A 14,834-nucleotide genomic window follows, 5' to 3' on the forward strand; every position below is an offset into this window, starting at 1 on the left:
CAAAGGAGGGATCATAGAAGGAAAGAGTTTTCTGAGTAATGTCTTCTCCTTAAGCTTTCCTCTTCAAACAATTACCCCGTTCATATGAAGGAATGAGTCAAGTTATTGGCACTCTAAAAATATCGAAAATCAGTTCTTGTATATATTTTATAGTAGAAGTTAAAACATTAAAATTTTAAATTGCCCAGCTCTATTTAGCTGTGATTTTTCAAACTTACCTCAATCCAACCCTTGTTAATTCAGATCCAATTCAGCTGATAATTATATATTTGAGCTTAAGTTTGTAGACTTATTGTCAGTGTACCAATTTTGGCCAAGATGATACCATAATATTTTGAAAAAAGTAATCCAAACTTGACCCTTTGATTTCAGTTGGCCAATTTACCATGCTTGCTGCATGTATGAAATTTTGGGTTGACATTAAATGGGTTTAATCAAATACTTGGACCTACCTTTGTTTCACAATACATATAAGTATTGTTCTTCAATTTTTCCACTTATTGCCTCCTAAAATTTCATGAGTTCTACCCCTCTTGTCTCTTATTATTAGAGGATTGAGGGAAGATGTTATTTACTTCTTTCGTTTAAGAATGAATAATGACCATTTAATTAAAATTTTACAGAAGTTTTAATTTGAAATGTGGATCACAAGTGAACTTCAAAATGATACTTGTAATTTGAACAAAAGAATAGATATGCAACAAAGAGCAAATAGACTAATAGTTAATGGACAGCATAGACTTACCTATGAGATGCTTCGGCTAGCAATGGAGTTTCAAAAACACAATGCCATTTAGGCCAAAAGGGAGCTAAATAAAGCCTATTCATTAAAATTCCAAAACCATTCAATCCTTCCACTCTACCTCGGTTATTCAATGACTTTATAAAATATAATATTATACAAAATTCCACATTTTTGTCTCATTCATTAAAATTGGAAGTATCTTACTCTTAGCCATAACAAGACAGAAAAAAAATCATTTGAACCTTCTCTATTTTTTCACTTTATATGAAAGTATATTCTTTACTCTAATTGAAAATTCCCGAACTTGACACACACACAAAACACAGCACATTTCACTTTTGTCTTTATTTATGGATTCCACTAAATCTGACAAAATAAAACAATGCCATCAATCATTATCTTGTGGTATTCATAAGACAGGTAGCTTTCACATGATTTTCCATAAGTCTTTCATTAGATCACAAGTATTAATGCCCATTTAGATTCCAGTTTTTGAAGTCTTCAGTTTTCTTCTATAATAGAAAGAAAAACATATAACTGACTATAACTTCAAAATTTTAGAGTTGTGTAAAATTAATGGGACAAGTCAAGAGAAGAATGAAGGTTGTTTGACAGTGGAAACTTTACTTTCTTTGAAGAGCTAGAGCACAAAGTGTTTATTAGTTGATGTATGAATTCAGGGTTTATAAAATTATGATTTATCAACTTATAGCTCTTACATCACCAAGCTCTTAGGGTTAAAGACTGTCAAGTGTAATGCAATGGTGAAAAATGATAAATTTTACGCTCACTGCTTCAAAAATCTGCACATCACTGATAATCATAATGACCATTTCTTAAAGTATTCTCAGTGAAAACCCCCTTATAGCTACAATGGATCTGGCAATGGGATGCATGTGTATAAATAGCAAAACTTAGTGGCACTATCCCAGAAATAACTTTTTGGAAGGTTATTAACTAAAGACTGCAGGGTAGTAAAGTAGTAGCAAGGTGGGTCCACCAGGTACCCTGGAGAGGTGGACCCACCTTGCAGAGTAACCTGCTGTCACTTTCCTTCATTGCCAACTTTAAAAAGATCTTCCTCACACACCCCTTTATTTCAAAGTGATGTACAAATGGCAAAAGAGATTGAATATTAAAAACTAAGGATAATTATTTCACAGCTATAATATATATCAGATTAAATAAAATACCAACACAAAACATTATAATATGACAAATCTTTTTCCCAAATCATAATATAAAATCAAGCTTCTTTAGCAACCCACATTAATGATAATTTAAAATTTTTATTTGCAGCCCCATTTTTTATACATCCAACAGTTCTTTAAAACTATTAAAATCATATGTTAGAAATACTTTTGACATTATTCCCTACAATGTTTTGTTTATGAAAAGAAAGATGAATGATATAAAAGGAATTATTCTACATGACTAATATGATGATGGCAATCATTAGTTAGATTACAAAAAATTACATTCTTCATTATGTTGCTCCATTTTTGAACCAATAAAGTTTTTTTTGCCAACTATCTTTATTTAATATTTGTCATTGATCTAAATATCAGAATCGGAGGAGGTCTGATAATATTAACAAGAAAGTTGTTGTAACCTACTGTGATTGGGTTGGTTGTTAATTTACTCCAGCATTAACCACTACTATTAATTATCCTCAAAGCAAGCTGAGAGCTCAGCTTGCTTCAGCCATTGAGAACCTGACTTTGTGTTAATCCCAAGAATATTTCATTTGTAAGTATTGCAATAGATATTGCGATTTTATAAAAAGTAAGAATTGCAATAAATATTGCGATAGGATCCATGTCTTAGCTACAAAAACTTGATGATTGACATTATGTTGTGAAGAACAGGACTACTTACTTTAAAATTAAAAAAGTAGGTCACCCACGGTATTATGTAACAAATGGTCCTTGGTATAGAACTGAACAAAAATGATTTATCTGGAGATATTTCTGATCAGATAACAACATTCTTACCAGGCAGGCAAACCGGAAGATGGCACTTCTTCCTCCTTAGAAGCTTTCTTGGACAGGGTTTTCCTCCATTGACCGCAGCAACCTGAAGTGTAAACCATGTCATAAAATCACATAATATCTGTTATAAACAATTTAAATTTAAAGATATAATTAAAACTTAGGAGAGCTAGAAAATTGAAAAAAGAGGGAGGGAGGGATTTCAGGTAGAGCAATATCTACAGCATTAGCGTGATAATGACAGTTCATTTCTATTTGCGTTCAGAAATATCACAACTTTTGTAACTACATATTTGAGTACAACATACAAGTATCAATTTTAAAGAATCATGAGAAATTATTATATAAGAGCTTTTGTTGCTAAATTATTTTATTTGCTTTCCTATACATTTTGCATGGGGTGTAACTGCATGCAATTTAATAGCACTTAACTACCAATTTCTTAAATCAATAATTTTGCCAAAACAATTAAGGTGGCCTTGATCTTGAAAACAAATGTTCAGTGCAGTTATGCAGTAGTGTAAGGTGCCATTCAAAATTATTTATCAAGGGAGAATATTTATTTGTTGATTTATTTATATTAAAATAATTATTTCATTGTTTTTTTCAAGTGTTCATACATATATTTAGTCATAGAAAAATGTTATTTGTATGAAAATATTGTGAAAATGTGTTAACCAAGGCTATTTATTGGTAAAGTTCTTGACAAATTACTTTAGGGCTCCAGGTTCAAACATTAGCGATTATAAACTCAACAAGACAGTTATTACATTTTATAGTACCATAATGTTCTGCGAGATCAAAAACAACAGATCTTAGCACCATGGGAGGTATACTATCAAATACCTTCTGGTTGAAAGGTGGTCTAGCTATGGTATTTTATTGAGTGAAACAAAACAGTAAGTATTGTACATATTAAATATAAATTAAATACTTTTAAACCTCTAACCTTAACAACTCGTACTTTCTCCTTGAATCCAGACCCACATGACACACTACATGGACCCCAAGAGCTCCAGTCAGTGGCAACACAGTCTATGCGAGACTCTGGTTTTGGGGGATAGAAACCTTTGCGTTCCAGATCTTCCTCAGTTTGTCGTAGCGTGTTGGCGGCTGCAGAAGCAGGACCCTCCAATGGATTAGCCTCAAGCATATCTGATAGCAGGAGAGTTTTGAAATGAATGATCTCACATTTTCAATAAATTCCGCTGCTTGTAACAAATGCTGATGAGTGCCATACCAGTCAGTTGACCAAATATAAACAAACATTCAAAAATATCTAGTTTCTGCTGAGTGGGCATCAGAAGTTTTGAATTCTTCATGAAATCTCTTCATGAAGTCATAATCCTTTTCTAAAAACAAACTTATAGTTCATAACTTATGAGAAGAGACTCGTTAAGAAAAAATCACTTTAATGGATTAGGATTAAAACACTTGATCTCCAAACTGTTGATAACCAGTAAAATCACTTATCCATCCTCTTTTATTGTGTATTTTCACTTTTGGTTTATGGCAGATTCACCACATACCAGTTTCCTATACAAATTAACATGGCTCATTGGCATTTAGACATTGCCTATCCTGAAAATGACAGATATATTACTTCCACAAAAACCAGAAATGAATCATTCATACAGGGGACGAATAATAAATGAGGATTTAATCATTTTGCAGGCAGAAAGTGAATTGGGAATCAAAGCAAATGATGTAGGAACAATGGAAGGTACCAGAAAGAGAAATACCTATTTTTTAGCCAGTCAGCCCCTGCATTTACTTTTTGTGCTCAATAATGCTCCAAAACCTTCAAAGTGCTTCCTCTCTTCATTAATTTTAATTGCTTCTATTAATAAAAATGAAGGAAACACTTAACTGAACAAAATTACTCTATGAGCTGTTGTCCTTTACCTACTTTAATGTAACAAGAGTAATTTTCGACTTTAGGAGTGGGTGTTAGAACATGTTAAAGTTTGTTGCACCCATGCTGTCTAGACTATTCAAATGCTAAGATTATTGTCTGAGTACCTCTGATGATACCACAAGATCCAATACAGTCTTCTCTGGTCCGGAAGTTGTTCCTGTTTCCTCTGCATCCTCCAAAAATAAATGGTACACACATTCGCTTTGCTGGTTCAAAATACCAACGTGGAAAGGATCCTCTGCATGGTCCCACTTCCACCTCTTCCATACATGCCTCTGCAAGGATTAAAGGGATTCCACTTGAATAAATATAATCCTAGGTGTTTCTGCTTGCTCCTTATGAAAATTTTTTAACTACATAGTTAAGACTGATATAAATGAAACAGTTTCTATAATAAGTCGATTTAAAAGTATATAAAGTAGGAAACAGTTTCTGAAAACAGAACTTGATGATGCATGTATCATAATTAGAAAATTGAAAGAATGGACTTCATAATAAAATATGAACTTTTATGGAAGAATAAATTTGTAAATACCTAATGAAAAAAAAAACAATTACGATAGCCACATCTTTTTTCTTCCTGATGAGGCCTCAAATGTATACAAAAGTACACCTTGATATTGGAAAAACAGCTATTATTAGCAGGTGTTTGTTAAGTGAGTGGTATACTGGCAAAAATGTACCAAAACTGATTAATAGAATACCATAGCCATCAACAGATATTGCTGCATGTGATAAGTGCACTGCATAGACTGGTGATCATGAAAACCTTATCTTTCACCCCTAAAAAGCCTTAAAATAAACACAATAATCAACACCCAGAGGTTGATTTAATTAGTGAGGGAAGAGCTGACCTAATATTATGGTCTAGAGTGTGAATTAATGGTTTCTGGCGTAACTTTATGGAACCGATTCATTATAAATAAATGAAAGGACTAACTTTGTAGTTCCACACGAAAACGATTTAGTCACACGACCTGGGTTTTGAAGTAAACCTGATGATGAAGTTTTACTTTGAAACCCAGGTCGTATGAATAAATCGTTTTCGTGTGGAACTACAAAGTTAGTCCTTTCATTTATTTATAAGAGTGTGAAATTCACATATTTAGGGTAGGGATATCAATTATTTTCCCTGTGCTGCACAAACATCAGAAGATGCTATAAACTTTGAAATCAGAAAACAAAACTTCATAATAGGGCCAATGTAAAAATATAATCTGCAGAATGATGCACTTGAATGTGATAAACTTAATGAAATATTGAGAAGAAAATTTGCCATAAACTCAAACTTGAGATTCTCACTCTAGAAGCAAGACTTTAAATAAGCCATGTGAAAGAAGTCAGGTTGTTGAATACATTTTCAATAATGCTCATGAACTTGATATGAGAGCAGGCATTTGAAGTTTTTAACACTTTAAGATTTTAGGTAACCAGAGAAGAAGATCATGAGGAGAAATGGAAATTGGGAATAATTTTTAATTCTGCCCACAATTACAATCTGTGAAAGAAGCAGGTAAGTCATTGAATTATCATATTCAGGTTCCAATGAAAGTTAAAAGTTTAGGCTAACCTTTGGCATCAGCAATATTGATTGTGCATGGGGGTCCCTTACAGGAAACTTCTTGCTCTAGAGGGAGGTTGCATTTGGCTTGCACTTCAGGGCCAACTGTGTAGAAACGAATCCTACGCCTTATACCATCTCCACAGGAAACACTACATGGACTCCATTCACTCCATTTGGTTGTGTTACACATGGATGCAGGCTAGAAGAAAATAAATCTGTCATTACTTCAACAACAAGCAATGTATTACTGAAATTTACCTACAAAGAAAGTCAGCTGTATTAATACAGGTACACACACACACAAACACACACACACACACACACACACACACACACACATATATATATATATATATATATATATATATATATATATATATATATGTACCATAAACACAGTAATCAACCCGAAGGTTGGTTTAGTAGATGATGGTAGAGATCACCCAGGACTAAGCCCTATACGGTGTGTGAAAATTCACACATCAGGGTAGGGGGGCCAGTTCCTTTCCCTGTGCCAGTTATGGTTTCCCAGGAAGACCTGGTACCCGAAAAATCACTTCAGTTTGGGTGGAGCTGCAGGTGCCCAGAGTGCCTTGCCTGGGAATCGAACTCGGGACCCTCCAGTCAGCAGTCCAACGCTCTACCCACGGGACTACCACGACCCACATATATATATATATCACTTCTGCCGACAAGGGTTCCACAGTTGTAATCCTAAACACTGCAGACTACCTTCAAGAATGCAACAGACTACTCTCCGACACTTCCTCCTATCAATATATCCCCGCTGACCCTAACCCTGCATTCCAAAAAGATATAATTGCTTTCCTCCGAGACAACGGCCCTAAGGAGAATCTTTCCCCCAGGGACATCTCCCCCCTTTCCCCTTCCCATCCTCACACCCCTCACTTCTACATCCTTCCTAAGATCCAGAAACCCACAACCCAGGCCGCCCTATAGTCTCCTCTCGTAGCTCTCCGACCGAGAGAATTTCCGCCTTCGTGGACTACTATCTCCAACCTTTAGTTCACTCCCTACCCTCGTTTATAAAAGATACCTACCACTTCCTCAGATTGCTTCACTCAACTTCCCTCCCTCCTGATACCCATATTACTATGGCCACTATCGATGTCACCTCCCTATACACTTCCATTCCTTACCAAGAAGGCCTTTCTTCCCTACGTTACTTCCTCTCCAAATGCCCTACCCCTCAAATCCCCAGTACCGATTTTCTCATTGATCTTTCCAATTTCATTCTCACCCGCAACTCCTTCTCTTTCAACAATAACCATTACCTCCAGATAAAGGGCTGTGCCATGGGTAGCAGATTCAGCCCTTCATATGCAAACCTCCACCTTGGTGTCCTGGAAGAGAATTTCCTTTCAAACTATCCTCTGCAGCCCCTCCTGTGGCTCCGATACATTGACGACATCTTTCTACTATGGCCACACAGCATAGATTCCCTCAATTCCTTCATCTCCCAACTCAACGATTCCTCATCTCTGTCTTTCACCTCGACCATTTCATCCTCTCAGATTACCTTCCTAGATGTTAATATTTCCCTCAGTAATAACAAATTCCTTACCTCTGTTCACACCAAACATACTAATAAGCAGCAATACCTTCATTACAGCAGTTGTCACCCCTCCCATACCAAGCGCTCCCTCCCTTACTCTCTCTCTATCCGTGGTCACCGCATTTGCAACCATCCCGAATCCCTTAAGAAATACCTTAACAACCTTCACCACTCCCTCCTCCAACGAGGATACCCTGATTCTCTCCTCCATAAAAAAATACTCAAACATTCCTACACCCCCAAGCCTGCCTCAACCATAGACTCCCAGCCTCTCTCAATCTGTACTACCTACTTCCCAGGCATTCAGTCTCTCAAATGCATCCTCAAAGACCTATTCCCCATCCTCAAAAATCACAACACTTCCTCCAACCTTCTTCCCAAATGCCCCTCTGTCACCTTCAAACGTCCTGCCAACCTAGCAGATATCCTCAAATCCACCAGGCCGCTCTCAAAATCCCCTCACACCCCCAGAGCCATACCCACTCCATGTCATCGAGTAAGATGCAAAACCTGCCCTATTTTCACCACTTCACCCCACTCCATCCCACCATTTAACTCTCTCCTGCCCTTCCCCTATTCCTCTTGCACTTCCAAGAATGTTGTCTATCTTCTTACCTGTAAACTCTGCCCGTCCTTTTACATAGGCCAATGTTCCACACCACTTAACATTAGGATTAATAACCACCGTGCCTCGTGCAATCCCTCCTCCCCGTCCGCGGGTCTCCCCATCCCTAAACATGCTTCCCATCACAATATCCCTTTCAACCAGTGCTACAATGTTTCCGTCCTAGCGTCCCTTCCTACATCCGATAACCCTATAGAATTAAAAACACCTGAAATGGCATTTATTTACATCTGTATGGCCTATCAGCATCCGGGCCTCAATGTCATTCACTGATGGGAGTGGCCTGAAATTGTTACTTTGTGGAAGCGATGCATATCGGGGGGTGGACACTGTGTTTTTCCGAATGAGTTTTGGTGTACGTGGTCTTTGCTTTGGCTTGCGAGGTCTTGATCAATACTTTGTAGGTGGAAGCATGGGTCTCGTATGTTACAATAGTTGAGGTGAGCATGTTGTTCCATTTTCCGATTTTGTGTCAATTCCACCCCCTCCCTCTCCCTTTCCTCTCCCCGACCATTCCTCTCACCCCTCCTTCGCCTCCCATTCTCCCCTTCCCCTGGCCCCCTTCCCTTTCTCTTGCACCCCTCACCTCAACAATTCCAGCAGTCATTACTTCTATATCTTCAGATGAAGACGGATTGTTTCCGTCGAAATATCAAGAAATAACGTGTGAGTGTTCTTCTTTTTTTGTGTTTCTATATTGTGTGTTACTGTGTATTGTACTATTCGGCACTTCCGTGTTACGTCTATGAAAGCATATATATTTCTATATATATATACACAGTCAAACAAGTATTCATTCACATGGAAATATATATTAGGAAAAGAGATAGGAACACATATAAAGGACACAAATAATGTCAATTGACATTATTTTGTTATTAATGATCAGAAAATTTTCCACAAACCATCTTGACCAAATAGATGCTCTATAAAGAGGGCTGTGTGATGCATTAGCCTTCATTAGGACAATAGGAACAAAACTCTACAGATATACCGTCCTCATAGCATAATTTTATTGAATTCATTTGTAAAATGGGTCTTAATCTCAAGATCATAGAAATTTTATTTTAATGCTGATGTTGGTGATAACATTTACCTTTTTCTTTTTTAGTATTTCAATCCTATGATTGGTTTACTGCAGCAAATATCCATTCCATTCTACTATATTTGAATGCAAAACAAGGCTACATATTCTAGGGAGATAATGTGATGGTTTCCCGTTGCCCTCCACATCCCAGTACAGTGGCCAATACGCTTCACTCTCGCCTGCAGCTGTGGCAGCTGATGTAGGGCCAACCCACTCAGTCTGCACCACCAATGCCTGATGGTGAATCTGCTGCCTTTCATCATGGGTTTAGGGGTCTATTTTTCTTGTTCCAAAATACCATTACTGTGGTTTTTCTGTTAATGTGTGGTTACCTCGTTCCGAAAAACCATTAAAAAATCTTTTCTAAGCCGAAAAATTTCTACCAGTCATGGGACTTAAACTTTCTATCTTAACTCCATAGGTGGATACGCTACCTTGGGTCTACCCCTGCCCTTCACATTTTCCTACATAACACAAATTTTGGCCTTCAAAATAACAGTTTTTCTCACCATATCCAAAGATTATTGAAGTAAAAAGCTCATGGATATACTGCATTCTTCTAAATTATATATGTAGTCAATTCACTATTTAATCCTTTTTCTAGTTTTTTCAGTTTGACTGGCACACAGGGAATAATAACGTAAGGAATCACAGACTTTCATGTTATACTTCAGTCTCAAACAGTGGCGTGACCAGTTGAAAGTATGTGACTTAATTTAACTAAGACTTAAAAATTGGCCAAACTGCTTAGCTACTGAGTGATGATGACAGCAGGTCACTGGAAAATATTCTAGGAAAAATGACCTCCTTCTCTAAAAAATTAATGAAAGTGAGAATAAGTGATAGTGAATTATAGCATGTACCCCATTAACCATAAATTAGGACTTTCATCATCTTACATGGAATGTTATAATTAGATATCTAAAATCTTATAAATCAAACCCATTGCATTATTAATACTCCAGAAAGGTAGTCATTAAATTTCAAAAGGCCTCTCTTTAAGCTTCTTAAAAATTTTCTAAGTAATACATGAGCATATTAATTTAGAAACTATTTAAAACTTATACACTCATACATATTATTTTCAGTTTTCATTCCAATATTCAACACATTTTTGATAGTTAACTGCATTTCTTTGGAATAAATTAATGCATGATTCTTTATGTGCTATAATAAATAAGGAAAGCATATCCTGGAACTAGGTAAATCATTGAGAAAAATTAACTACAAGGTAAAATGTTGGAAAACAGGCAACCAAATGCTTTTACTACCGATCAGGATAGCAAATAATAATAAAATAGCGATTAAAAAGAAGATAATCTCTTTCTTTTATCAAAAACACAATAAATTTTGGGAGTATTTGGAAATCACTAAAAGCAAGTAAATAATTACTTTCATCTTTATCTCAAATTAAGGAGCATCTGCTATAAATACAATATTTAGACAAACAAAAAATACTTACTCCCAACACTTGTTCCTCATTTTCTGCACAAGTGAGGTCATCTGCTCCACCACCTTGCTCAGCAACACATTCCTCCCTCTGGACCAATGAGACATGAGGGCACTTCTTGCGACCCATTCGATCACGGAAACGACGGAAACGAGTTCTGAAGCCTTCTGGGTCACCACAAGCAGTGGGAGAACATGGGGACCAATTTCCCCAGTTTGTAACAGCACACGGTCCTTGCACAGTATCATAAATGTCTCCTCCAGACTCTCCTCTGCAGAAAAATAAAATTTGATTCACACTTCATGAGTTGAGATATACCTTCCTTCTTCAAATCAAGGGCCTATTTTTCTATCGAATAAAAGGTGACTAAAAAGTAGAGGTACTATAATAAAAGATATGAGAATTATTAGAAAAGTTTAGAATGACCATATGAGATAAGATATGAAAGATATTAATGGAGCTTGAGAAGATTAAGGGAAGGTGAAAACAATATTTGAAATAGCTTTATTGATTGAAAAAGCACTAAACAATAGGGATAATATCCCCACAGAATTATTACTGAGTTAAGGGGAAGATTGAAAAGTTTTGGTCTTAAACATAAAATATCTGTGGAAGGAGTTTGGAATAATAAAGAATATTGAAACTAGTACATCTTATGCTATGTAGGTAACTTTTGATTCACAGCCCAAAGGAAAAGCTAAGTACCATTATGCAAACATTAAAGATTGCTTAATTTCATATGGAACAAACGTGGTGTTGAGAATAATAATAGAAGGTTATAATATTGAAAGTAAATAGCTAGGCAAAGATCAGTCTGCATTTACGGAAACATTGGATGGTATAGTAGTAATGAGATCTTGAATCAAAAAGAATACAGAAAATAATTAGGTTATTCTGTGTGCTTCATACATTTTGAAGTGCCTCACTAAGTATAATGACCACAATTGAAGAGTGTATCACATAAATACAGGGTGCGTTCCGAAAGTAATGCAATTAAATTTCCTGCTCCGCTCCTATTGGTCAAAGTGGAATAAAACCACTTGAGGTAGGTGGGGGGATGCTAAGATTTGCTGAAAAACTGGTCTCAGTGCTCTCCAAGCTGTGGAACCAGCAGGATGCAAATTATTGTAAACCTCTGTGCAAAGACCATGTCACAAAAAAATGGAATCAACGATTGAGCAACGTCACACGATTAAGTTTTATGCTAAACTGAAATATAAATCCCTTGAGGAGACTAACAACATGATTTGTCAGGCTTACAGGGACTCTGCTCTGCCCTAATCACAAGTTTTGAGGTGATTAAAGGTCTTTAAGGAGAGCCGGGAAGAGGTTCATGACGAAAAACGCTCTGGGAGGCCGTCAACCAGCCAAACCAACAACAATGTGGCTCGTGTTCAACAACTGTTGGACTCTGATCATCGATTGAGTATCAAAATGGTTGCCAATGAACTGAAATTGTTGTCTACTGCTATGTTTCACATTTTTACTGAAGGTTTAGCGATGAAGAAAGTGTGCCCCAAGCTCGTGCCCAAGGTGTTGTCAGACGACCAAAAGACTAACCTAGCAGAAATTTCAAGTGAACTTTTGCAACGTATTGAAAATGAACCTGATCATTTGGACAACGTCATCTCTGGTGATGAAACCTGGGTTTTTCAATACGACCCAGAAACAAAACGCCAAAACTCTGAGTGGCACATCGAGCAGCCCTCTAAGCCCAAACAAGGCAAGAATGAGCAAATGAAAAGTGAAAACAATGCTCATTGTCTTTTTCGACATTAAAGGAGGGGTCCATAAGAAGTTTGTTCCTCAAGGATAGACAATTATTGCTGCCTACGGCGTGGATGTGCTGGAAAGACTCCAAAAAAGTTCATTATGACAAGAAAAGACATCTCCGCTACCTGGAAACTCCATCACGACAACCTGCTTTGCCACAATGCTTTACAAGTTGCCCCAGCAGACTTTTCAGACTAACGCAACCCTGAAATGAACCCGTTTCTCATACATAGAAGAGATCCAATCAGCTGTGATGAAGACCTTGCAAAAGGTCCCCGAAGATGCCTTCCATCGTGCGTACCAGTCATGGCAGAGTTGCTGGAAAAAATCTGTAGAGGCCCAAGGACAGTACTTTGAAGAATTTTAAGTGTTTTTGCAAATCTGTTCAATAAATTACTTTAAAAAAATAATTGCATTACTTTCGGATCGCACCTACAGGTAACTCATGTTTATGTCTGAGATGACAAATAGTATTTGGTAAAAGAGACAGCACTAGATAACTCACGGGCAAAATGGTCGATCTTCTGCGACACACATTTCCTTAGCAACCAACTGACGATCACAGCCAAGCATTTCAGCCTTGGCCTGCATCACATATTGCCTTGTTCTCATTCGAAGTCCCTTGCCACAGGAAACAGAGCAGGTGCTCCATTCAGACCAGTCAGTTGTGGTACATTCAGCTGTCAAAGTTATACCATATTAAATTTAATGACATAAAAACAATGAAAAACGAATTCAGATAATTGATATGGAAAGATTTTAACATGAATTGAACAATTTCAACAGAGATAGGAAATGAATTAATGAAAGGTGCATAATACTAGAATAAACTCTACAACTATTAATTCAATGAGTTTTCAGCCTCAATTTAAGTCATGGACCTAGAGTAAGGGTGGGCCAACTATGGACTATGAACCATAGTACTGTCTATGATTTCAATTTATGTGGTGCAGACATGTTTAAAACTTCCCTGATTTCATTTTTTTTAAATGGCAAATTAGCCGTGAATCTTGGATTACAATCATACATGTTATTTCCGATTGAGCATGCAACAGCTCATTGAATGATGATATGATTTTTACTTTTAAGCGCATACTCATAGGGACAACTGTAGGTGAATATTGATATCAAAATTTTAGTCACAAGTAGTCTACCAGATACTTTGCAGATATCCTTGTGGCAATGTGGCCCTTACTCATCCAGAAATGTATTACCACCTCTGTTCCAGAGAATGTATTAGCATGAACAATAGGACTTTTCATCCTTGAAACCAGGAACCAGCTCTGAGAGTGCCACTACATTTTTATAATTTAAGCTATGCCTTGTCAAGCATGGTGACCCAGGTCTTTAAAGTACCTACCTAATTTAAAAACAGGGAAATATAAAGGAACTTAGGTAACAGGATCAAGGTGAAGGAACAGACTGAGTTGGGGTAAGAAAACAGAGCCCTGAGAGAGGGTAATATACAATTGTCTAAAGGAGATCAATAGAGTTTTTTAATGGGAATATTCTTCACTCTCTGCAGCATCAAAAAATAACATTCCCAGGTTTTCATAACTTAAGTGGCATGCTTACCAAGAAAGAAAGAAAACACTTCATATTAGATGAGGTAATATTGTTGCACATAATTCTACTTGGGGTAAAAAAACTGACATTTCTTAGAAACTAAGGCAAATGAAAACCTCCTGTGAAATATCGGCATATAAAAGCAAAGTAGAATGATTCACTGCCAATTATGAGAATAAATTATCACTTTAACTTTATACGAGTTAAGACAGTAAAATAGTGTGTACTGTTAGGCAACAGGGAATTACTGCATTTGCTGAACATAATAAAATTTATCTCATGATACCATTGCACCAACTTTTTATACGGGGGAAAAGTTAAAAAATAGAAAAATAAAAATGTTTGACTCATGATTTCTGGGCATACTTGTGACATAATACATCCCACCAAGCAATAAGATTTTTTGATGGAAAGGAAACAAACTATGCAAATTTCACTTGAATAGAGATTTATTCACGACCCGGGTTTCAAACACTCACCTGAAGATGACATTAAGTGTTTGAAACCCGGGTCGTGAATAAATCTCTATTCAAGTGAAA

The 14,834-nt window shown here is 36.6% G+C and overlaps 1 protein-coding gene across 1 annotated transcript in view; it reads right to left on the reverse strand.

Moving 5' to 3' along the window:
- Positions 1-1,071: 1,071 nt before the first annotated feature.
- Positions 1,072-14,834, reverse strand: part of fat-spondin (extracellular matrix protein f-spondin) — a 55,838-nt gene continuing 42,075 nt past the window's right edge. The window contains exons 9-15 of the mRNA XM_071596616.1: positions 13,235-13,409; positions 10,969-11,227; positions 6,225-6,417; positions 4,759-4,929; positions 3,686-3,891; positions 2,740-2,821; positions 1,072-1,257 (exon numbers count right to left, since the gene is read on the reverse strand). Of these exons, the coding sequence (XP_071452717.1) occupies positions 1,247-1,257; positions 2,740-2,821; positions 3,686-3,891; positions 4,759-4,929; positions 6,225-6,417; positions 10,969-11,227; positions 13,235-13,409 (1,097 nt within the window). The 3' untranslated portion in view covers positions 1,072-1,246. The remainder of the gene's footprint in view (positions 1,258-2,739; positions 2,822-3,685; positions 3,892-4,758; positions 4,930-6,224; positions 6,418-10,968; positions 11,228-13,234; positions 13,410-14,834) is intronic.

This window comes from Hetaerina americana, unplaced genomic scaffold (assembly GCF_022747635.1).
Source record: "Hetaerina americana unplaced genomic scaffold, ioHetAmer1.1.p SCAF_8, whole genome shotgun sequence".
Lineage (NCBI taxonomy): Eukaryota > Metazoa > Arthropoda > Insecta > Odonata > Calopterygidae > Hetaerina > Hetaerina americana.